The 27,059-nt window shown below is 44.2% G+C and overlaps 1 protein-coding gene across 2 annotated transcripts in view; it reads right to left on the bottom strand.

Moving 5' to 3' along the window:
* Positions 1–27,059, bottom strand: part of LOC148041291 (uncharacterized) — a 164,133-nt gene that overhangs the window by 25,724 nt on the left and 111,350 nt on the right. For both annotated transcript variants that reach the window (XM_087678866.1, XM_087678864.1), the window contains exons 16-18: positions 5,778–5,894; positions 5,652–5,703; positions 5,476–5,546 (exon numbers count right to left, since the gene is read on the bottom strand). In XM_087678866.1, the coding sequence (XP_087534992.1) occupies positions 5,476–5,546; positions 5,652–5,703; positions 5,778–5,894 (240 nt within the window). The remainder of the gene's footprint in view (positions 1–5,475; positions 5,547–5,651; positions 5,704–5,777; positions 5,895–27,059) is intronic.

A 27,059-nucleotide genomic window follows, 5' to 3' on the forward strand; every position in this document is an offset into this window, starting at 1 on the left:
GCCTCCTCATTCCTCAGCGCTGCAGTCATCAGCTGCTGCCGACTCGTCGGCAAGCTTCAACCTCTCGTTGTCAGCTCGTCTACAGCCTCGCCTTTAGCACACTGTCAAACATGACCAATCTGTCGCCTTTTTACTCATGACCTGTCTTGCCAGACGTCGCTAAGCCGTGCAATGTCTGACATCAACGCTGCCACGCTACAGCTTCCGACTCTCCATGCTGGGGCCAGGTGCACACTCTCCACGCTGGCATGTCCAGTGCACAACCTGCTTTACCTGTCTTGATCGATCTCCGAGAGGTACGAATACCTCAGCCGCAGCTCTGATACTAGTTTGTAGAGACCGGTTAGGCACAAAGATCGAGACAGACTGTCGTTAGACGCAGTGAGAGACAAAGAGAGTGAGAGAAAGAGCAGAGTAGAGAGTGAGCATGTTTTTAGGTACAATGACGAGTATGTACCTTTAGGTTTTTAGATAGATATATATGTGTAAGTACAAGCGCCTAGGGTGTGTTCACACCCAAGCACATCTAAAAGGCACGAAGCCTTTATTTCCAACACACTCATCATCACACTAAGGATTTTGAGGCGCAATGGATCTACATGGTGCAATAGAGCCCATCTTACACGGGAATGTCTCTATAGTTGCCATATGTAAAATCTTCCCTAGAGATTTACTGACATCCTCCAATGGTTCATACTGGTCTAGCTGGCTTAAGCCATCTCATATTGCATCACTATAGATATACGAAGTTTGCTCTAGAAACTCATAGTGCGGAAATGTGTGTACATATGTGCATGTTTCTTGTATTTGACTACATGCTAGGGTGAATTTTAGGATTGCATGGTCGGCTACTATACTGATCAGCTTATCAGATATCTCAAAATGCTTAATTTCTGGAATTGATGTTGGCGATCCCATTACATAGTCCACAATGTTGGCTCTCTTCTTGTTGTTCCAACAAGTGAAAGCATCCGCTCCTAACCATCTCAATAAGCCACATCCAGTGGGCTGGGTGGGAGGCCGACCCGGCCCGTTCCATCAGGACATGACGGGAGGTGTACAATGACGGACGAGGAGGTGCTGCAGTGAGTATCAGGTTGCACGAGAGGAGTGGAGTTGAGGAGAAGAGAGATAGACGCAGCAATACCTCTAGAGTGGCTTGCCCCCCTGATACGAGAGCCCATAGAGCTCGGGGAGGTATGAGCAGCTAGGTTCTCTCTAGCAGGTATCCCCCTTCAGGTGGCAAGTAGAGTGGGTGGCACCCCGCAGGGGACCTTCTTCGCCGTTCAGAAGGGGGGACGTCTGGCCCTTGACAAAGGGCATCAGGATGAGGGGATTGCCACCCTTTCGTAGAGGAGGATTGGGGTGGTGGGTCTTCAGGGGAAGACTTGGCGACTGGACCCCTCTGTTTTCTGGAAGGAGCTCAAGGAGTGGCGCCTTTGGATCTAGGAGGGCAGACCACTTGATGAGCTAGAGTGGAATCTAGGAGAGTGGCTATGGCCGGCCTTTGCAGTCGCCAAAAAGCCACTCAGGTTCCTAGAGTACACTGCCAGGATTGGCAGACATGTACTGATGCAGGAGGATATGGACTGAGCCCCGTCACGCAGCAAACACTAGGCGGAGCACAGCATCATGGTGCCCTTCCGACGGACCTTCTGGCACCGCCTATGGGATAGCTGGAGGCCGAGGAGGGTGTCGTATTTTTTATGGCTGGTGGCACATGGAGGCTTGGTGGTGGGAAGCTGGCTTGCCCAAATGCAGAAGGAGGGAGGTTGTAAGCGCTGCACACAGCAACCTCTGGAAACCCCAAAGCACTGCCTTTGGTCTTATGAGGAGGCACAACTCGTGTGGAGAGGAGCATGCCGTATCCTTCAATGTATAGCGCCCAACCTTGGGTGTATCTTATGGGGAGCTTTCTGTTGGCAGGCAGTCAGCCAAGGCCGTCACCTTTTGTATGAGGCCGAGATGCAGAACACGATATTTATGATCGACGCAGGGTCATGTGCAGTGGTCGGTCTAGAGGCTCTACCCATCCGCCATGTACTGGAGTCCACAACAGACCGCTCGGAAGTATGGGAGATCATAGGGAGTCTTACTGGATGGCATGTTTGGAAGGCGCGATGCCAAGTGGCTTTCGGCAAAGAGAGACTTTCAGCACATGCGACCTTAGCAGAGCTATGGACCTCCATCATCCATTCCCTCCGCAGCCGATGGGATCAGGTGCAGGGCGAGTCCACGGCTCGTCAAGAGCTCCATGGTCACTTCATGTGTACCTGGGGCGGCCAAGGTTTGTTCTTTGTGATGCAGGCAAGCAGCCCCATTTGGCGATATACCCCCCCTCCCCCCCCCCCCCCAATGGCTTCTTGCCCCCATCGCCCCTAGACCGCCTTGAGAGGCTTGTATAGATGATGTACTGGTGACTTTGCTTCAGCTCCAGCTAGTTTGTTGAGCATGAGCACTCTGTTGTAATCAGCTTTTTGAGTAATATAATCAGCCACATTTTACTTGCAAAAAAAAAAAAGAAACCATCTCAATAAGCCTTTGAACGTAGCTAATCCATGAGCACTTCCTAATGCTAGCAAACGGGATCCATATGATGTCATCTCCTTATCTTGAGATGTCCTATCAAGCCCATCCAATGCCAATTCCTTAAACATCTCATGTTCAGTATCATAAAAGGCTGACTGCTCATTTCCTGATCGACATGTCCACCTTTGCCAATCCAAATGTCCTACATCTTAACCACCAATGTGTCAATAGCACATGCATATAGAGTACTAGAGATAACTGCTTGAGCTAGAGCCAAACCCCAAATTCTTCTACATGGGGGATGAGATTAAGGCTATGCAACAACGACCGATGAGGGCTTTCTTAGGATGTTCTTAGGATGTTATGTGTCTTCAAACTATCCCTCGGCCCTTTGGACTTGGTATTAGTTACCATCTCCATGCATCCCATCTCAATAATTGTAAATCATGCCTAGCTTCATTTCAACATCACCTACCAACATGATTCGAACGCCACCTATCAAAGAGTATGATTTGGTCAAAGACCTAGACACTTTTAAACCAAACTTAACATTCCGATAGTTGCTGCCTAGTAATCCCCCACCCCATTTCAACACCACGTGTTGACATGATTCAACCCCACCATGGATATGGCCTCAACAGTACCCCAAGTACTAGAAAGAGAAATGGCTCGCTACAACCACCTACATTGGACCTTGCAGGACATGGACCTATAGATACACTTGGAGATGTTTACAATAAAGCTTGCTTCCACACTGCATACCTTAGCTACCATGTATTTTCTTCACATCCTACCTCCTCGTACCTAATAAGAAAGAATGTCCCACGAGATAGATGGTGTAATAATGACTCCTAGGAAACTAATACTCACCTCCAATAGCAAGAAGCATGATGGAAGTATACAAGTAGCCAAGCACAAGTGATGTTTCACTACCTAGTGAGCAGAAAGAAGAGGATCTACTTGGCCCCATTAGAACATGTGTTTTATAAGCTATTCCTAGGGCAAGATTGCAAGCTAGAGTGGAAGGCATTCCAAGAGCCCAAACTCTATACAACTATAACCTCTCAAAAAACATGGAACATATATGCTAGATCTCAATCTGTCAAGTGGCGGAACATCCTCCTCTCCCTCGACCAACAAAGAGTTGCCCCACCCCCACCTTCTCCGGCACAACTTGGTCTAGGACTCCATCGACAAACTCTAGAACCATCAACCACAAGATTACCATGGATTCATAATAGAGCACCTCTCACATGAGAGGAACATGTTGTTGCCACCCCTAGCCCACATGTTCAGCAAAGCCTACTCTAAAAGCTTTCTAGCTAGTTGGTCAACCTAGACTATGGTACCAATTCCTAAAACTAGAGATCCTATGGTTCTCACCACTTATTAGACCCCCATGGTTGGCTACATTCTAGCCAAACTTCATACATCCATGCTAGAGTATGAGCTTAACAAATGGGTTGTGATGCATAAACATCTGCCATGTGGACAAGCAAGGTTCAAGAGAGGTATTCTACTCTTGATCACATCCTCACACTCTGAACTATCATGGGGGAGAGTAGAGCATATAGGAGATGAATTTATTGTTGCTTTGTGGATTTCTATAAAGCATTTCATTCAATACCACAAGCCAAGCTCATGAAGAGATTATAGGAGTTGGGGTTCCTCTTGAAGTGCAACAGGTTGTTCAGAGAAGATGATCAGACTGAAACAAGGCCTACTCTCTTTGGACTATACATGGATTAATCAAAAACTAGGGAGGAGATGGACCTCTCCTTCAGGGAAATTTGATATTTTTATCATTGCATAAAGAGAACATTGTTCTTTTCTTAGACACCCTAGAGAGGTTGCTCTTACCTCAAACACCCCAAAGGGGTGGTAGCACCTCCTAGATGCATTACATGCCTGTTGGTAGGATAGAGACCTCACAATGAACCTTGGGAAGACTAAGGTTATGGAGTTCAACGCCACCAAATGGATCAGATGCTCAATGCCTCAGTTGACATATAGTGGGGAAACAGTCAAGCAAGTCCCGAGGACATAGCTACCTGGAGATTACTTTTGCGAGCTGAGATTCACTATGAGGAGAGAAGCAAAGGATAGAATACTGCAAGGATAAGCAGATGAAGCTCGTGCTCTTTGATACACAAATTACACCAACACCCTTATGCTCCTATTTGGGATTAAGCCTCTATCATGGAGGAAGGAATCCACAACAAAGCAATCACCACTTGATAAAGGGGACGAGTATGATGGATGAGAACAAATGGAGAAGCCCCCATTGTTGATGATCTCCCTGATGATGAGTACATCCCCATGTTCAAAACTAGGACATCTAACAAAAGAATGTGTAAACAATAAATAGAGTGACTCCTTATTCAAGGGGAGAAAGCCTACATGTGTTTATAAAGTAAAGGAAAAGGAAGAGAAGCAAAGAAGAATGGGGGCAACTATCCTACCGCTAATAAGCTTGGATTAAGGGGAAGGTAAGAGTTATCGATGTGTGCAAGCTCTATAAGCTTCAAAGTATTAGAAAATAAAGTTTCTGTGCAAAGATGGTGCCCTTTGTGGAAACCACAGCCCTAAAGGGGTGGGCTTTGCATTGTTCTCAGTTAAGGAGAGTTATTCATGTGAGAATCAAGGTATGTAATTTTGTGATTCATCTCTTTCCCCCCCTTTCTCCTCTGATTGTCCACATGCTTGTTCTGCACTGTAATGACAGAAGCAGAAGACACCATCCCAAGGTCGATTCTCAACAAAAGTGTAAAGAGTTGTATTGTTATAAGACCACTCAGCATATATCTCCGATCATGCAAAGGGGGAAAATGATAAGTCATAACTAAACATTCCAACGGGAAAATACTGCTGCTACATACTTGAAGTAAAACAGAATGTTTGTCCTCAGAAGAGTGTATTAAGCACATGCATTCAAACTGTACCAACCAGAGAATCAGAAGCGGATGCAATCAAGCTTCCATGGGATGACTTTGAGCTAGCATAGTTCATGTTCTGATCTGTTAAACAAATAGTAAAGTGGAGAAAATTAACATCTATCTAAACTAACACTCTTGGCAACAGAGAACAGTTAGAATGTCAGAAATGCAACAGATAAAGCCTACCATTCAAAGGTTCATCCTGGCCAGCACCATTGATAAGCCTAGTAATTATGTCCTGCTCCAGCAAAAATGGACATTAAGATCAAACTTTGATCAAAAAGCAAGGATAGAACTTCAATCCTTGAGTACCTGTTGTGCTACAGTATGCTGCAAAAGGCTATGTAAACTGGAAATAACTGCTGCATTGGAAACCATGTCATTTGGACTTCCTGAAGCAGAAATTATATATGGCAGCTGCTGAATTGCCTGAATAACAGAGCACAAATGTCTAATTATTAACATTGAGCATTTCATCGAAGAAGATTTGGCTCTGCCTTAACCATTCTAATCTGGAAAACTGGCTTGAAATTTATTACTGAAAAGCAGAAATCAATGTGCAAGCATCACTTAGTTAAGTAAGTGGTATGGCATGTTTTGCAGCAGTCTTAAGCTGATGGGAGTGCACTGAAAAATGAAATGCATGATGTCTAGCTAGAAATATCATGAAGAGACATCTAAAAGTCATGAACAAATGGCCGAAAACAATTTTCAAAAATTCTGAATATAAATCACCTATAAAGTGAATTCTGTGCCAAAGAACACACAGAAAGGTCCAGAACATTCAGCCTGCTATACCTTTCTTTGCAACCAAAACTCACTTCCAGCAGAACATTCCTTGCTTAAGGCGCTTAGTACTCCAGAATATTTCCAATACTTCCAACAAACCCAAGGAAAAAATCATTCATAGTGAGACTGCACTATCCAAAGCCTTGCATGGGAGAACCAGGCAAACATCTTCAAAGTCCAACCAGCAGAGACAAGATAACCAACTGTTTGACCACCACATATGAAATATAATGCTAGGATCCAACCCGCACATGAGACAAAACACAAGCCAAACTCACACAGAATGTATCACAAGGGAATGGATATTGAACTCTTGTCCTAGCCACAAAGCCAAAAGGGTTCACCCCAAGCCTGGGACCAGTATGCTCACATCACAAGCCTGGCATCCCATAACACCAGCCCACACCATCCAATAAGTGGATACAACAGCTTGTGAGCCTAGCGGCCAACTGTGCTGATCACACAAGGTATCCCATAAATGATGCCCGCAGTCCTTGCTATAGGACTCCTCAGCCGTCCTTGTCTAAGGGTGCATTCACACCTACTCACAATGTAACCCAAGGTTGTGGAGGTGTGGAACGAACCCATTTTGGATGTCCGAGGATGTAACACATCCCCCTTGAAGATTTTCTTCCTCACCACTACCCTTGGAAATGACACTCGAGCAAGTAAACTGACCCCCATTTGCCTCTGTCTCCAAAAGTGTTTCCATTTGACTAAATACTCATGATAAACAATCTTATGGGAGCATTTTGTTGTACAGTTGCATATCTTACAATCACGGAACTTTCTCAATTGGGACGACTTGCTTACCTTGTCCTCAAAGTTCTTCCAAATGGCTTACATGGAACATGGGATGAACCAATACGTTCAGGGTAAATCCAACTGATAGGATATGCTATTCATCTTCTTCATAATTTGAAATGGTTTGTAATTTCACAAGAATTGGTTGAAATCTCTCATGAACAATCATGAGGACACTAGAATAGTGGATTGCAGCATTCCCAGCATAAAACAATCAACATCCATGAAATTCAACATTTATCCCAGCATCACCATCTCTTGTGTTCATTGGCACATAAGGCATCCCATTTGTTCTCATGCAAAACACACCACATGTCATGTTATTTGCTGCGAGAGCAGGCCCCACGAACATTCCAAGCGGTCATCTTCATGTAGTAACAGAGCAACATGAAAATATGACTTTTCAGCCAGCTTTTCAAGTACATCATCTTACAAAAAATCAGCTAGTATTGCAAAAGCATTCTATCCCCAACTCTTAGACCTAGGGGAACAGGGCTTATCCTCATTTTTTTGAACATGAATGGGGACATCTACGATCTGAGGGGGTGATCACCTTAACTTGTTTCCTGAGAACATTCAGCGTGTGCTTGCAAATGAGTGGGCTGCTTTGAAATAAAAGGGACCATAAGAGACCCATTCAGCATATTGGAGGGTTTATCCTTTCTACGTACATATGTACAAAAAGAATCCTAGGCGCCTGTCAATGGAAACCACATACTATTGAATCTTAACCTTCTTACCTTTTTTGTGTTGAACATGAATCCATCCAGTTTCATCAGGATTTGGAGACAGTACAGCCTGCTTGTCTTGACTCTCGAACCAAACCTTTTTGCACATTCAGGTCACCAATGACCAGTGCATCAACCATCATACCAATATCCATATAAGTGGCAGTAACCTCTGTTTTTTCCGAGCACTCCACCATGAAGTGACCAAGCTTGCCACAAGAGAACCAAGTGGCCAGCAAAGGTGCCCTATTTAAGTCTGAACCATAATGGGTGCTTACAGTGCAATTAAGATGCAACCCATTGGATCTTTTCCTAGTAGTATCTCATAATCTGCACAGTCAATTCTTGGTGTCCGGCCTTATACTTGGGGGCACTAAAACAGTACCAATGGCTGCCATTGCATCCCTTAACAGAGGCCAATAAACCCAAGGGCAGTTTTCCACGTCAACCCACACTAGACATTCTTGTTCGAGAAAGCACTAGAAATCAGCCATGGGTATCATTGGCACCACATGGACCAATAGTCTATCAAAGAAAACGGGTAGCCTGCCCAAAAGGTCTTTCCAATTCTTGACTAATGTAAGCATGACCTCATAAAAGCCCCTCGGGCCCACAAAAATCTCCTCTACACTATCACGCCATAAAATGGAAGTCGACCACTGACGAATCCAAGGTAGCGCCGGAATCCTAGCCATGAAAGGAAAGATGACTCCATACTCGTAAAAAGCAGAGATAGAGCGAAGCACCTTCTGTTTGTCAACATGAGCATTCATGATGTCCTCTTCATCACAATCCAGAATATTGCTATGATTATGTTGAGCATATTCACCCAGCAAAGAGTTAGCGAACTCTAGCAAATGAGCCCAATCCAAGTCCTAGGAATCCTGAGAGGGATTAGCAGCCTGTACATGCAAGCGCAACAAAGACTCACAAGAGATGGAACTCTTCCAGATCATTATGGAATCATCCACATCATGTTTGCCACATTTCATAGCTGGCTGTGCATTGGAGCATGGAACCATTTCCTCAATACATGGCACAATTTCATCTTCTGCCTCATAATCCAGTCTCGAGGCTTCCACTACTACATCTATGAAAGGTATATTGAGCTCAGGCATAGCAACAAAATATGACCTGTTTTCTATCTTTTTGTTCATCTATCTCACCTTGGCCACTCATGTGTTTGGACCGGACCAACCACTCAGGCTATGAGCATACAGCATTGGAGATGCACAGCAGTGACACTGATACAGCCATGACCAAAAGTTGGTATTAATGCAATCATGCCCAGGAATCTGGACTGTAATATGCAAACTGTTTGTGTGTGTCTACTGCTCACAGCATGTCTACTACCCACAGTGCATCTGTTATTTCACTCGTCGGCACCTGTTCACAGCCTGTCTGCAGTGGCTTGTCAGTGCAGCAACCTGTCTTCAAAACTTGAAAGCAGCTTCCTGCAAACGCAATCCAAACCCTAGTCCAATAGACAGAAACAGGTTGCCTCTACGCATGACTATCATGAGCTAAAGACTGCAGTCACGCACAATTGTGCTTGGCATAGTCATGGAGTAATGTGTTGGGAAACTCCAACAGATGCTTCCAGTCTAAATCCTGAGATTCATTGAGAGTGGGAGTAACATGTACATTCTGCTGCTAGGACTCCAAGGGTTCTTTAGAATCAGCCATCAAGGCATTAGAAACGTACTTGTTGCATTTAACTAGCACTTGAACATCAGAACATGGCTGATCCTCAGAACATGATACCATGATACCATCATCTAAGTCTAGGGAACCATTTCTTCCCCATCATCCACCTCAAAGTCAGGTCCCAAAGTGTCAACCACATAAATCCCTAATCAATAAAATCAATATCAACTCTACCATAGATAATACCTATGATGTGATCTACAAGGTTCTGAACAACACACAACCCAGATGCCACAGTTTTGCCTTGCCCAATTATGAACAATCTTGGTCTGCACACACCTGGCTGCAGAAATAGGGACTGCTATGGTTGTTTGAAATCTACTATGGATGCTTGTTGCCCTGCCTGCAGATCACAACCCTATAAGTTGTGGCAATATTGCAAGTCTATCATAGTCTGTGCTTCAGATCACACAAGCCTGAGCCTACTGCCTGGTTGTGTTTGTCCAATTCCACGTCTGCTTAACTATGTTTGTCCTGTGCTTTGCTGCAGTACAACACATAAGTTTGGTCATGTTGCTTACTTCCTAGATGTGATATAAGCCTATCAACAAGACAGCATGGTCGGGATATTTATGACTTATGGCCAAAAGCCATCGAGACTTCAGTAAGAAGAGTTCGTACCAGAGAGAGAAGAATTTGGTAGAAGTAGAAGATACAAAACAACACGAATTCAATAGACAAAGAAATCCCAACAGTAGAGTAAATTTATTGCACATGAGCTTTTGCTCAACCCTTGTACAATACATACATCGACATAAAGACCATAAACTGAGTTATGCCGGTTTGATTCAGCCTATATGCATTAGAGTTTGCCATACACCAGTTTTAGCATCAAACAATGTATCTGTAGCTCAAAGACAGGCCCATACATGCATATGAACAGTCCAGTTGCAACCCACAAAGACATATAAATCCCTGTTCTAGGACTTCAAAATACTCTTCTTTCAGCCCAAAGATTCAATCTCCCGACCTACTACAGCACTAGATCAAGATACATCGAAACAATCCTCAAAATTCCTCTGTTCTTTTTTTTTGCAAATAAAATGTGGCTAATTATATTACTTCAGAAAAACCTTGAATACAAAGAAGTGCTCCTGCTCAACAGACTAGCTGGAGCTGATACAAAGTCACAGAAATATCAAATATACAGGCCTCTCAAGGTGATCTAGGGGGGATAGGGGCAAGAAGCCATGGAGGGGGGGTGTATCGCCATTTGGGGCTGCCTGCCTGCACCACGAAACACAAGTCCTTACAGCCCCAAGTGCGCATGAACTGAAGATGGAGCTTCTGACGAGCTCGAGACTCGACCTGCACCTAGTCCCATCGGCTGCAAAGGGAGTGGATGATGGAGGACCAGAGCTCTGCCAAAGTCACCTTTACAGAAAGTCTCTCTCCTCCAAAAACCGCCTAACACCTCGCCTTCCAGATATGCCATCCATTGAGACTTCCTATGATCTCCCATACCTCAAAGCGGTCTACTATGGGCTCCAATACCTGTCGGATGGGTAGAGCCTCCAAGCCGGCTATTGCGCACGACCCAACCTCAATAAGGAAAATCATATCCTGCATCCTAGCCTCATACAGAAGGTGACAACCCTCGCTGATTGCCTGCCAATAGAAAGCTCCCCATGAGGTACATCCAAGGCTGGGTGCTACGTGGCGGAGGATGCGGCATGCTCCTCTACACAATAGCTGCGCCACCTCAAACGACCAGAGGCAATGCTTTGGAGTTTCCAAAAGCTGCTATGTGCAGCCTTTACATCCTCCATCCTTCTGCATCTGGGCTAACCAACTCCCTACCACTAGGCCTCTATGTACCACAACCATACAAAGTACGATACCTCCTCGGCCTCCAATTGTCCCATAGGCAGCGCCAGAAAGTCCGTCGGAAAGCATCCGTGATGCTGTCCTCCACCCAATACCTGCTTCGCGACGACGGCGCCCAGTCCATGTCCTCCTACATCAACATGTGTCTACCAATCCTGGCTGTGTACTCCAGGAACCTCAGTGGCTTCTTGGCGACCGCAGTGGCCGGCCATAACCACTCTCCTGGATCCCACTCCAACTCATCAAGTGGTCCGCCCTCCCAAATCTAGAGGTGCCATCCTAGAGCTCCACCCAGAAAACATAGGGGTCCAGTCGCCATGTCTTCCCCTCAAGGCCCACCACCTGGATCCTCCTCCACGAGAGGACAACTATCCCCTCATCATGCTGCCCTCTATCAAGGGCCAGACGCCCCCCCTCCTGAACAGTGAAGAAGGTCCCATGCGGAGCGCGGCCCACTCTACTTGCCACCTGAAGGGGGTTACCTATCGGTGAAAACTTAGCAGCCCATAACTCTTCGAGCTCTACCGGCTCTCGTACCGGAGGGCCAAGCCAATCCTGAGGTATTGCTGCGTCAATCTCCCTTCTCCTCAACTCAACTCCTCTCTGGCAACCTCATGCCCACTGCAACACCTCCTCGTCCATCAACCTGTACACCTCCCACCAGGTCCTAATGGTGCAAGCCGGGCCGGCCTCCCAACCAGCCCACTGGATGTGGGGGCGCTCGCCAATCTATACCCCCTCCTAATCTCTGACCTAGGGGGTTCGAGATCACCGGCTGACAGTCTATCTCCTCTTGGCAACCTGGGGAGCTCTGAATTAGAGCCTTACGGAGGCCCTGCCACACACGAAGTACGCTACGTAGGAAGGGGGATCTCGGGGGCGTGATCTGGGCCATCGTGAAGATCCATCTCAAGGATGGTCTCCAATCCCCGCCAAGCCTCGGTCTCCACTCTTGGAGACCCTCCTGCAATAAGACCTTCCAAGTCTACTCTCCTGGTGTGAGACCGCAGACTACAAGCTTTCCCGAAAGGGCCATACTCTGATACTCTGGGTCAATGATCCCAAGCCCTCCCTCTAACCGATGCCAGATGATGGTCGCCCACACCACCTTGGCCCCGACAGTTGTTGGAACCATCCGACCCGGCCCAAAGGAAATTCCGCACAAGGCGGCAAAGCTAAGCAACACAAGACGAGGAGAAGCACCAACATGAGGCGATGTACCAAGCCGTCACTAGGAGGATCTGGTTGACCACCAGCGCTCGGCCCACTAGGGAGAGGCGAGCAGTACTCCAATAGGTCAACTTCCTCCGAATAAAGTCCGAGACTGGGAGAAACTACTAGGCGGGGGTAATGTCGAGTCCCACCTGGAACCCTAGGTAGCGGACAGTCTGCCCTCTGCACACCCATCTAAATCCCAAGTGGACGCCCCACTCCGTGCTAGAGTCCAGGCCCATCAGGAAACCAACCGACTTCCACCAGTTGATTTTCGCTCCTGCTACAGTACAGAACACCTCAAGAGCTAGTCTCACTCTCTCCAGCATCAACTCATCGTTCTATATGAAAAGTATTGTATCATCTGCATACTTTGAGTCTAATGGCTTTGTCTCCTCTCTCACTGGAAGTTGAAGGCCGCATAACCCACTCACACATGATCTAAGGAAGTGAGACATCACCTCTACAAAGAGTAGTAACAAATACGGGGCCAATGGGCAGCCTTGCCGTACTAATCTCTCTAATCGAAACTCCTTCACTCTCCTACCACCTATGAGAACCCTACCGGTAGCCGATCTGTAGAGTGAAGAGACCCCATGGATCCATGCGTGGGGGAAGCCCAACCTCTCCATGGTGCACTCCAAGAAGTCCTAGTCCACCCTGTCCTACGCTTTCTCAAAATCTAGGAGTAGTACAGCCAATCCCTAACCACTCTGTTGGGCCCACTCTGTCGCCTCAAAGAAGGTAAAGACATTGTCTAGGATGCTCCAATCCTGGAAAAAGCATGTCTGTGTATCATGAATGATGTTTCGAAGCATGGGGCGGAGTCGCCTACCAATCATCTTTTCCAGTGCCCTATAGGCAACTAGCAACAAGGTAATCGCTCTCCATTGGGATAGCTCCAACCAATCTCCCCCTTTAGGCAGGAGACTGATAAGACCTCCCAATTAACTCCCTAGCATCCAACCCGAACTGAAAATCTCTTGGAAAGCCAGCAGTAAGGGGTCCTTCACTAGCTTCCCAAAGGTGGTGAAAAAGGCCTTAGAGAGGACATCCTCTATCGGGCATTTCTGCCCGCCTTGTGTGCGGAAAGCCTCCTCTAATTCCTTCTCTATGAAGGGGGCTAGGAGGGAGCGTCCCATCTCCTCTATGACGAGGGACGCGCTGTGATCCCAAACCTACTGTCTGCAACGTTGTCCTCTTGTTGAACCTGACTCGTGCTGGAAAAGGCGTCTGTAATAATCATGGGGGGTGCCCGGTAGGAGAGGTGGTGGGGGGACAAGATCGAGGGATGGTGGGGTGGTCGGAGGTACGTGGCGGATGTTTGGGTGGGGTAGTGGGGGGGGGGGGGGGGGGGGCGGTATGGGGGGCATTTGTGTGGGATCTCAAGTGAGGTAGTCTATGGCACGGGTGGTGGATGTGGAAGGATGCGGTCCTACCGAGCAGGGGGGGCTGCGGAGTGCTCTGCCAAGGGGGCGTCGCTCGCCCTCTTGCTCCCTACTATGCCGAGGCTGTGTCTGAGGAGCTGGCTGTGGCCTTCCCTACCGTCTCCCTCTCTGACGTCCCTGGACCCATGTGAAGCCATCAGTGTCCACCTACGGGCCTGTCGATGGAGCCGCCTTGGCTCCGAAACGCGTGCAATCTACTGCCTGATGCCCAAAGTCATGGCACCGCAAGCACTGCCCTGGTTGCCCAATCAAAATGACCTGCTGCCTAAAGGAGTGGCCTCTTGCCTCAATCTCTAGGAACTTTGGTATACTCTCTTTGTCTTTCACGGCCACTCGTACATTTGGGACTCCTGTAGCTGTCACTGCATCCGCGAAGGAGGCAGAAAAGGCTGTACCGAAGAGCCGTCTAAAGTCCTCCACTAATTGGCGGTACTCTACCGCCAGTCTGAGGCAAAGTAAGGTGATCGGATGTCTAAGGAATCTGTTATGGAGCGCAAATGTCTCCACTGTGAAGCCGCTATACCAGGGAACCATGTAAATGACCCCCTTCATGGAGGCATAGGGTGAGCTCTCCACTAACTCACAAGCTGCGTCCGCAGAGATGAGTCAAACCATGAAGATCCCTTGGCCGATGAGGACTTTCTCCTTGATCTGCGCTATGCCCATGAGCAGCGCGGAGTGGAGCCAATCTCGCAACTGGCCTCTCGATGGGGAGTGTCCAACGGCCTGACCAAAGATCGTTGTTTCTTTCAACTCTAGCTGTGTGGCACGAACAGCTAAGAGTTGTTCCTTAGAGAGGATGATGTGCAACGTGTTTGACTAAGGGGCACTTGCAGAATGTGCCGACGCCTGACCAGAGGTTTCCAGTGCGTGTCCCCGCTGAGAACCTACCTATCACACTGCTGTGCTACCGGAGGGGGCAACTGGGGGGGGGGGGGGGGGGGAGGGGGAGAGAAAGGAAATTGACGGGGTTGCGATGACGGGAGCGAGGGCAACGGCATGTCGATAGGAGTGGTTGTGAGCTCTCTTATACTTTTTTCAAAATCCCTCTGTTCAGGACAGCCAAGAGCAAAATTCAAACATAGATCACAGGTAGATCAGAGAAAGATCTTCATGTCCAGCAGTAGACAGCTTGGAATCCCTATTTAGATCTGTCCACAGTAACCCCAGAAGCTTCCAGATCAGTCTACATACACTCAAGGTTCTTCTTCCAGTTTTCATGCAGTTATCCCCTTGCTTTCCCATGCCCAACTGGAGTGATCTGCCTCCCTTCCTGCTGTCTCAAGCTCGCCGGATCTGCCCATAAAAAGCCCCGAAATTTTCAGGTGCTGCATTGCTGCCTATGCAAACTGTACTTCAGCTTTTAATCTTATCCAAGGTTCATTCATTTGTCCAGACTAATGTCCTTTGCAGGCACTTGAGGCTTTGCACTCCACTGAGGCGTGATATCAACTCACTTTTCATGAAAGATGTTCACAGATACTGTGCATTCAGCATAAACATAGGCAGCTCAGTCCCATAGGCACAGAGATAAAATACTCTCACTATCAGACTTCTTAGAGTCTTCAGCTATGGGGCATGCATCTACATGACAGCATGCAGGTCTGATTACCGGTCTGCCTACCTACTTGTCTACTCCACAAATTGAACACAACTGACTGCAGCAACCATGACCACATAGAGTATTTGTATTAATTCCTAAAGTACAAAAGCTACAAATAGACTGAAAAGACGGTAGAGGAACAGAAGAAACTATCGTATGCCATGAGACGAAATCATCCCCAATAAGAACATTTGCATGCTCCACAATATCAAGCCACCAATGAAGAAGACCTCATAGTCGAGCAATATGAATTTGCACACCAGCATGGGAATCAAAAATGAAGGCATTCCAGGTGGTCCACTTATGCCAATCACCCCAAAAGCGTACAACTGACACACAATCTTCATGTGTGACTGCACATGATCCTAACATAATAGGTCCCACCACACAATATCCAATCTCAGACAAAAGAGACCATATCTTTCTCACCACTAGACAAGAGATGAACATGTGGCGAGAAGTCTCCATGCTTGTAGTGCAAAAGAGGCAAGAGCCATTAGAGATATTCCATTGAGAAAGAGTTGAGTGTGAAGCAACAGGGAGGCCACCCACCACCATTCGCCAAAGAAATTCATGCATTCAAAGGGTATTTTGTTGATCTAACCCTTCATAATTGTTGATTTCCACCAGCTCATAAGTCCATGAAGTCTGCAAATGGAGTTTCCCTACCACTACCCAATCGTGATCCTTAATAAGAAGCAAATGATCAATTTGACTAACCAAGGCACGCTTCAAGCACACCCATCTCCAATCCTGTGAGGGACTATCCAGAAAAGGCTCAACCAAGGGTGGTTGATCATGCAGGAATGATGTAATAGTGTCCCATAAGTCATCGTATCCTCTAGAGATATGAAATATCCATTGAGCTAACTAGGAAGACATCAAAGTTTTCAGAAATAAAAATCAATCCAAGCCATGCCATTTGATCTAGCATGTTGCTTTCCTTCCCAAGAAACAATCCTAGAAACAGAGTACTTCAGCCTACATAGAGTCCGCATGCAAACGATCATCAGTTGGATGCCAGCCAAACTTCTAAAGCACCACTTTCCATATCAAGCAGACCAAGTGAGTCAACAAGACTGAAAAATCAACACTAACAGGCTGATCAGCATTGACAGACAACATGCCACCCAGAACCCTGTATTCTAGTATTCCCATGCACAATACCCTGTCTTCAAGAAAGGAGCACACAATAGAAACCCGAGGCTGCTGCCAAAGCACATAACTTGAAACAACCACCATCTAAGTGCCACCATGTGAGTCTCCACATCCAAGCTTGTGCCACCCCCCATTCTTTTGGTGTGCAAATGGGATCCCCTGAGATCCAGGATATATTAGAACGCATAAAATCCCCTTTCCAAAGCATAAAATGGATTCACTGAGTAGTATCCCTCAAACTGGTCTTGGACCAAGGTAACAGCGGTAAATAATAGGAAAGTATGGCAACATCACTATCTCAGCAACTTTGAGCCACATGTGAAAAGGCCATGCTTGCAATTTCCAATAAACAAATTTGCCATCCACCCATGCAAAAATACAATATGGCAATGTGGAAAAACATCCACTAGTGTGGATTTGGTGGTGATAATATGCAGCCCCAAATCCTAAGCAAGTAAGTCCCATGTATTTAAAGCTTCATGAAGATTATCCCAATCAGCCTTCAAAATCATAAAAGTATCATTGACCAATGCTTGGCCAATAAACTACTAATGTAAAGGAAGAGACAAGCCCACTAGCTCCCCATTTGCAGCCACATGTGACAGCATTGTCGGAATGGCCAGCATAATTGTTTGAGCCACTTTGAAGTTTGAGTTGCATGTGAAAGGCCACTCTTGCAATTTCCCGACCGATTGATGAAAATGGCTCGATCCATTTCTACAAAGAAGACTGCAAAAAGCCACAAACAGCTAGTCTCTTCGTAGAACATCTTTATAGACTTTATGGTTTGCCCAATGAAGTAGTCAGCCCACTAAACAAATTTGTCATCCACCCATGTAGAAATCCAATCCAACAATTGCTAAGGCAAAACATTCACACCCAAAAGATAACCCAAGTGCCATTGACCTCGCTTTGCCACCCCAAGCCCTACAAATCGCCCTCTATACAGCTGATTAGGGGGGGATTTGGTGGTGTTAATATACCGCCCCAAATCCTAAGTAAATAATCCCCATATTTCCAAAGCTTTGCAAAGATTATCTTGATCAGCCTTCAAAATCATAAGAGCATCATCACCCAATACTTGGTCAATTTATTGCTGATGTTCAAGAGGCCTCCACGTCTAACCGAGTAGAATAAAACAAACAGCTTGGTAACACCACCATTAACCACGGCTCTAGAGGATGAAACCTTGCTAATGATGTGTATCAAGTGAGACATTCAAAGCCCAAACCCCATCTTCTACATAAAATGGTCAAGGAAAGACCACTCCGTGTAACCGAAGGCTTTATCCAAGTCCATCTAATCCAAACCAATTCTTGGTTTGTGTTGCACATAGCCAATACCCATTTGCACAATTAAGATGTTATGTTATTTGTTTCTCCCCCTGATAAAACCATACTAGCCAAGATGCACAGTATTAGGAAGATGCTCATGCAAATGATCCAAGGCGGGGAAACCTTCAAAATCAACTTAATCTTTCCATGAGGCAAGCATAATTCCCAACACCCAAGCTTCCTAATGAATAGCAATCGAAGGTGCCACCAAGCGACCAGTATAGGTCTCAAAAGACTCATTTGTAAGATCATCCCAACCAGGACTTTTGCCCTTAGGTAAATGGAACAAGACATCCATCACCTCATTCTCACGAACATCAACCTCCAAACTAGTAACTATATTGAGGGAAACCTGAAACCGAATAAGCTCAAAAAATATAGACCAGCCTTAGCAATTCTATCCTAATTGGGCTGCTACAATCAAAGTAGATCCATGAAGTAATTCCAGCACATTCTCTTTTGCAACTATATTGCAATCTCTTGTGCAAAAAAGAAATGCAGCCCCCAATAAAATGTAAGTGACTAACAAATAATATCCCACAATTCAATTTTCAAGGCCGCCATTTAGCCTGTTGATAAGAGAGCAGCTAAAAGCACTTGATGAGATCAACCAATCGCATAAATAGTGAGACCAACAAAGTATCCTGTAGAGAATCAACCAAAAGAGATCTTATCAATGCCAACAATTCCTTAGGAGGTGCAATATGTGCCTACAAAGAGAAGCATGATGAACTCCATACTATCTAGCCACTCTTTGCACATTACCAATCAACAAATGGAAGGCTGGTATCCCTTTACACGGGAACTAAAGGGAAAATTGATCATAAACTGATCATTTGCTGATTTGAGAACTGATCACAAACTGCTGTAAATGTAACCCAAACTAAAGGTGAAAACTAATTAGTAACTAATGCAAAAACGAATGCAAAATTGATCCCAAAGGTGACCATAAACAGTTCTCAAACTCATCAAAAAAAATGAGATGAAACTGACCAAAATTTCGGTCTCAAAAGTGAGGCAGAAACTCATGCCCAACTGATCATAAACTCATGCACAAATATAGTTTTAGTGAGCGGGTAAAACTCATACTCATCTACATAGAACTCATAGTGACTAGTATACTAAGAAGTGACCTTATGGCAGGCATACTATCAGCAAAGTACCTTGGATACACGCTGAATACATCCCAGATCCACTACATACGAGAGTTGTCCACAATTGGAGTGAAAGTGCTACCTCCCCCTTAAGTATCAAGTAATACTCCAGACCCTTACTCTACTGAACCTGACTAAACCCGGCTCTAACTAAAAGGCAACCTCGTAAAGTTGCAACAACTAAGAATGGTCTGCCAAGCCATCCTCTTCCATCCACTTTGCATCTATTAGTAAAACAATGTTGAAGCTTCACCAAGAAGCATATATAAACTTTACCTCAAACTTTACTTGCCTCGAAACCTCTACTACATTGTAGGCCTTTCTTCCCCTCGAGCATTGCGATGCTTTATGCTTTCATATTGCTAGAATTCCAACTTAACTAATATGCAACATTCCATCCAGTTGACTAGCCGCCCATATACCCACCGACATGCTAGGAGCACCAAATGCATTAGGAAACATTCTTGTTCGTATACTTTAGGCCATTGCAATGTAACTATGCATGGGAATCTGCATACTACCAGCTATACCAAGATGCATTTTTCCATACATTGCATGCATTACTAGCAACATTTGTCCTCATGACCAACACTATACGGAGCCTTTGCATGACCAACATTACTACTATAAGTCCCAAACACAGTGGGCTACATATATTCATTGCCAAACTTGCACTTTGTGCCCCACTATCATGCCAACATTGTTATACATGGGGTTATGCATATTATCAGTCATACCCAAATACACTAGGCCCTGCACACCATGCATTGGTTGTTGCATACCATAAGGAGTTACACCATACATCCCTGCTTGATCCCATCTCACTATCAATAGACATTCTTACTGTAATGCTCAGCTGAATACAATTTTGGCATTAGGGCAATGCTTGTGACCTTCAATCAGGTGCCTCAAGCCCACCAAGTCAAGGGAATTGATGATATCCCAGCAATGGAACCTTCAAACCAACATTCCTTCTCAGATAGGGTGGTAAATAACCCACTTAAGCACTAATTACAGCAATTAACCAATTCACAAAACTTAAATGTACACTTTACTATATAATCTTGGACATTGGACAACCAGTTGATCCCAAACCAGTTGGTGTCACTCACAGTATTTCTTTAACTTTTATTGCCAATGGATGGAGTACAACGGAGATCCTCTGACCTCCTCCACTAATCCAAGTGTCTCTTCCTATCAAAACTAACTAGCAAGCCTCCAAACCAATTTTTCATTGGTTTGCTTAGGGATAAGCCTTCATCCTGCTCCTTGTGGACAAATTCAGCCACAAATCTAATATTGGTTGACTAGCATCTTCAATCTCCCTCAAATTCCTCAATTTCAACTATCGAAATTCAAGTCCTAGGGCTTAATCTTAGGCACGTATCTCAAGGCACTTGTCCAAAATACTGATTTCTGCTATAAATTAGGATTTACAGTAGAGATTGACTGAAATCTCTTCCTCTAATGGATCAAACTACTCCAAAAGCTGCGATAACTTGAGAAATGGCTAGGGGATGAGAGAAAATGATTTAGAGAGAGAAATTTCAAAGTTCCATCATGAGAAACGCTGAAAAGCTACCACTGCCCTGCTCAAACAGCCATGGAAGCGTCACCTACAACTTAGTACCACTAGAAAGACTAGTGTCCTCTTCTATCTGCTATCACCAATACCATAAGGACCTTGGGCTGCTGTCGTCTGCTCCTAGAGAGCTCCAAATTGCTTTCACATGCTGTAGGACTGATCCTTAGTGACTGCAAATTACATCAACAGCCTCTCCTTGCTCTCTAACAGCTTACTTCTCTCTCACAATGGCTATAATAGACTTTCACCAGCCCCTAAAAACGTTTTTCCCACTTGTATGGAAAAGTTTTGCCAAGTGGCAATCTTCTAATCCCATTTTTCAACATTATCCAGCTTATTAAATTAATTTTTGGAATATAAATTTTAAAAATAAATTAGATAATTATTTTAGCACTCAAAAAATTAATTTCACTGCCCAATTTGCCTTCCAAGTATTCCTAAGCAATTATTAACTTTTAAGTCAGCATTAATTATTTCATTAATGCCTAAATCCCGACAATGGAACATTGAAACCAGTCTTCCTTCTCGGATAGGGTGGTAAATAACCTAATTAAGCACTAATTACAGCAAGTATTAAATTCACATAAATTGAAAATGCACACTTTTCCACTTTAATCTTGGACATTGGATGGCCTGTTGGTCCCAAAATTGAAGCCCCTTGCGGTATTACTTTATCTTATATTGCCAATAGGAGTAGAACTAAGATCCTCTGATCTTCTCTACTAATCCAAATACCTCATGTTGCTGTCAAAACTTACCAGCAAGCCTCCAAATCAATTTGCCCCTTGATATGCTTAAGAATTGGCCTTCAACTTCTTCCTTAAAAGACTAATTTAGTCTCAAATCTGATATTGGTTGGCTGGCCCTTTGAATCTCTCTAAAATTCCTCAAATCCAGCTGCTAGAATTCAAGTCCTAGGCCCTGGATTCTGAGCACACCTGTCGAGGTGGCTGTCAAAACCCTAATTTCTACTGTAAATTAGAGTTTACAGGAAAGATTGATTGAAACCTCTTTCTCTAATGGCTCAAACTATAGAAAAATGCTAAGATAAATTAAGAGATGACCAAAGGATGAGAGAGAATGTTGTAGAGAGAGAAATTTCATAGTTTCATTACAAGAAAATAAGAAGTTACTACTACCCTGCTCAAACAGCCATGGAAGCTGTCACCTACAGCTTAGTACTACTAGAAAGATTGCTGCCCCCTCATGTTTGTTATCACCTGTACCAAAAGGACCTTGGGTTGCTGTCACATGCTCCTAGAGGGCTCCAAACTGCTCTCATATTTTGTAGGACTTATCCCTGGTGGCTGAAAATCACATCAACAACCTCTCCTTGCTCTCTAACAGTCTCCTTCTCTCACACAATGGCTGGAATAGACTTCCACTAGCCCCTAAAAACGTTTTTCCCACTTACATGAGCAAGCTTTGCCAAGTGACAACCTTCTTATCCCAATTTTCAATATTATCTAGCTGATTGAATTAATTTGCAAAATATCAGTTCTGAAAATTAATTTAATAATTATTGTAGTGTTCAAAAAATTAACTTCGCCAACTAATAATTAAATTGGCTAGGCCAATTTGTCTTCGAAGTAATCCCTAAGCAATTATTAACCCTTAGACTGGCATTAATTAATTAATTAAAGCCTAGTCTCCAATATCACCACTAAAATTAGTAGCCAATAAATTGGTCTAGGCCCAAATCTGACACTTAGTATCATCTAGTATCTTTCAAACATAACTTATTACAACTTTTGTCCCTAGCACAGATATCTCAAGGTCTTGGGTCCATACTAAAAATAATTAACTTGCATCTCACATATGCAAGTGACATTAGCACATTTGATTAGGTTTTAATCACATGCTAAGCAAAGCAATAAAATTCCACGTCCTGATAATAGACCACCCCCTTGAAATTTTTGTAGTCGTCCTCGTTTGCACTGCATTGTCCCAAAAGAAAAGCACATTGCACTAGAATTTCCATAAGGCATGACAACTACAACATTCACCACTCTTATCCAACTATGCCATATGCCCCAGACCGGTTGAAATTTTCCAGCCAGCATAAACATCAGATAATATTGAGAATTAGCCCAAAATTGTTGCTAGAAACCCATTGCATGCATCATAACTCATGTTTCTCAACTGATCTCACTTCAAAACCATAGTAAAGCATAATTTCAGCATAAACCATGGCTGAAACTCTCAATAGCATTTACTCACATGCTGTTGTATATGGAACCAGCTGTAAACCATTGAAAACTGAGCATAATCTGATCATAAACTGATCACTTGCTGATCTGAGAACTGATCACAATCTGTTGCAAATGTGACCCCAAACTGATTGCAAAAACTGATCAGTAGCTAATGCAAAACTTATTCCAAAAGTGACCGTAAACGGTTCTCAAACTCAGCTGAAACTGATCTGAATTTTTGTCTCAAAACTGAGGCAAAAACTTATGCCAAACTATTCATAAATTGATACAAAAGTATAATCAGTACCCATGTGAAACTAATACTCATCTGCATACATCTCACAATGACTAGTACACCAAGTAGTGACCTCATGGCAATCAGCACAATATCCTGGTTGCATACTGGATACATCTGAGATCCACTACATACTAGAGTTGTCCACAACTTGTGGAGCAGAAGTGCTACCTCCCCCTTGAGTACTAGGGAATACTCCACACCCCTACTCCTCTACTAAACCTGATTGAGCTCGAACTGAAATAACTGAAATCGGCTCTAATTGAAACGCATCTAGCTAAAGCTACAACAACTGAGCATGGTCTACCAAGTCATCCTCTTCCATCCACTTTGCATCTATCAATGAAACAATGATGAAGTATAACCAAGAAGCATATGGAAACTTTACCTCTCACTTTGATTGCCTCGAAACCTCGAGTAGATTGTAGCCCTTAAATTACTCTGGTACTCAAAAAATTAATTTCACTGGCTAATAATTAAATTCGCTAGGCCGATGTGTCTTCCAAGTATCCTTGAGCAGTTATTGACCCTTAGACCGACATTAATTAATTATTTTATGCCTAGTGCCTAATGTCAGCATTGACATTAGTAGCCAATACATTGGTCTAGGCCCAAATCTAACACCGGGTACCACATAGTACCTATCAAACATAACTTATTACAACTTTATTCTTTAGCACCAACTGCATCATCGAGGTCCTTGGCCAGTTACCATGAAATATTTGCCATGTGCATCACATGTGCTAAGAAACCTTGCACATTTGATTTATAACTTAATCAAATGTTATCAACAAGATTAAAGCATCTCAAAATTTCACGTCCCCATGACAACAAATGCAAACTCATTCCAATCATGAGCTTCCAGTCCACCCATTACACTATCTACGGGTAGAATGGGAAGCCTTCACACATTGAAATCCCTCCATAAATAAACTAGGTCTACCAAGTAAGAGACATAATCAAAGCTATCTTTATAAATCAACCAATATGAGCCTTCATTGGGCACATAAATACTAACCAGTCACTCTCTCTCTCTCTTTTTTTTTTTTTTCGTAAACACACACACACTCTCTCTCTCTCTCTCTCTCTCTCTCTCTCTCTCTCTCTCTCTCTCTCTATACATACACACACACACACAGACACACACACATGGAGCTCATGGACTTCTATACATACCTAGGAGTCTTTTACAAGCCCCACCTTCTCTAGGAGAGGGATAGCAAATACTAGATTGGCATGGGATATGCAACACTAACTAGCCTAGAGAGGATATGCTCACAAGTACAATTCCAAGAATCCCATACTAAGCTATGGCTCTTTGATATTCTAGTTGCATCCATATTACTCTATGAAGTGCAAATATAAAGACCTCAGCTTGATCATCGCAATTGATTAGATCATACTAATGATGGATGGAGATCGCTAGAAAGACCAATCGCATCAATGATCACCACAATAATTAGATGTATAGCCTCAGTTCCACATGAGATCATGGCGACAACGCTGATTGTAGTTCAGGCCCTTACCTAGTTAGTCACCTACATATACGGCCTATGGATTTACCCACAAAAATAGATATGCATAACTAGCTCTTGAGTCCTTCCAAGAGCTTGCCAAAGACGGAGATATTTCATGTTGGTATACACAAATGTCAGCCCAATTTGAGCTACAAGACTTCGGCATGGATAGACTACCCCCCTTTCAATGCATGCATCATCCCTTACGTCATAGAGATACAGAGGATACTACATAATCGTCAAGGAACCCTATCTCACTATATCAGTCTCTCTAAGTTAGATAGACCCATGAGAGACATCTTAGGATGAGAGTACCCCCAAAGCATTCCACATTGTGTCTAGTTTTGACATTATTTTGTATTCATCAACATTTAGTTAGTCATAACATTAGATGTCAGCTATTTTGGGACTCCGAAAAATTCCCCCACTATCAGATGTAACATTTTAGTCTCATAGGCTGATTTGGCCTTTTGTAGACGTTAATATAACTTCTCTCTCTCTCTCTCTCTCTCTCTCTCTCTCTCTCTCTCTCTCTCTACCCACTAGATCAAACCCCACAAGCACTACTAGTTCAACAAATACAGATTCATCGCACCAAACTAAACCTACCCCACATCATGGAGTCACACCAAACAACAAGGCCATTGCACTTTGCAAAGCATTGCAACCTTCACCACCTAGTCGATGGCTTAGGGTTCCACACCATAGTCAAGTCAGAGCCATCATTGCAAGACACCAAGAGACTCACCCTCAACATATTAACAGCACACCCCTAGACCACATCATAGCTAGGATCATGTGCTAACCTTGAGATATAGAGAGGAGCTATTATAGCTAAATATTCCATACATACAATTTTACACATTGAGATGTTTAAATTTTAGATATTAGACCATATTAGGACAAGTTTTTTTTTTCACTTTCATGATGAGATAGCATTGGACACAAATGTACTTCAATTTCGTCTCATAGATCACATTGGCCTTTTTCCAAACCTTAATGCTCTCTCTCTCTCTCTCTCTCTCTCTCTCTCTCTCTCTCTCTCAATGGACTCAATGTCTTGGACCAAGCCATAGCAAACATTATTGCCGTGAGGAAAACACATTGTTTCCCAGAGATTCATATTGATCGGGGGGGATACTACAGGTGAGCTAAAGGATCATCGAGAGATCATTTTGTACATGATGGTAGCCTATACTTGTAGTAGTCATAGTTAGTCATTTTCATTTTTATTGATGTTCTCAAATCAAAAAGGCATGGTCAGATACACTCATCTCTTTGTCTCATAGACTATTCTCTCTCTCTCTCTTTTCGTAATGGATGTTATATTTATAAAGTACTAAACGACAAAAGAGTTACAAAAGTCATGGCAAAGACGCAGAGGAAATTGCCATATGCCAGGGAAGTAAGTCCTCCCGAGGGTGTAAGTCAGAGTGCCGAATGAGATCTATCTGCCAATGCAAGAGACCTTTAAGCCTAGCAATATGTCCCTGAACATTAGAGGCTGAATCAAAAAGAAAAGCATTCCGAATGGTCCAATTGTGCCAACAGCCCCAGTATCTAAGAAAGTGAAACAAGATCTTCATATGTGACTGTGCCGGTGTTGGGTATTTGGGCTGCACAAAAACCCAATCAAAAGGGCCTAGCCAGAAACCAACCACTGCTCGCCAAACCGCTGACAAGAGTGACCAGATTTTCTTAGCGAGAGGGCAAGAAATAAATCGATGACGGGCCGATTCCACACTGATGGTGCAAAAGAAACAACTGCCGTTGGAGATTCGACGCTTGGAAAGAGCTCAAGCAAGAGGAAGACCACCAATCATCACCCTCTGAAGAAAGACCTTACATTTGAAAGTTGTCTTGTTCAACCAGCCCTCCATCGCAGTTACCTTCCACCATGACTGAGATTTACACAATCCCCATACAGTATTAGCTTTAGTAACCAGCCATTGATGATCTTTAATCAGAAGATGATACACCTGGTTAGCTGAGGCCTTTTCCAAATTCAGCCGGCCTGCAAGGTCCCAGTCCTGCCAAGGACGATCCAAAGTAAGGGCAAGAAAGGGTTGTCTGCTCTGGAGCACCATCCAAAGCTGTCCCCATAAATCACGGTATCGATGAGGGATCCTGAAAAGCCCCCTGGCTGTACGAAACGATATCAACACATTGCGACAGGCAAGGGTGGCATCTGCAACTGAAGTTAAGCCCAAACGTGCCATGCGGTTAAATTTTGGTCTGAGC

The sequence above is a fragment of the Lygodium microphyllum genome, chromosome 1, assembly GCF_053477565.2.
Source record: "Lygodium microphyllum isolate KBCC chromosome 1, Lygodium_microphyllum_v1.1.10, whole genome shotgun sequence".
Lineage (NCBI taxonomy): Eukaryota > Viridiplantae > Streptophyta > Polypodiopsida > Schizaeales > Lygodiaceae > Lygodium > Lygodium microphyllum.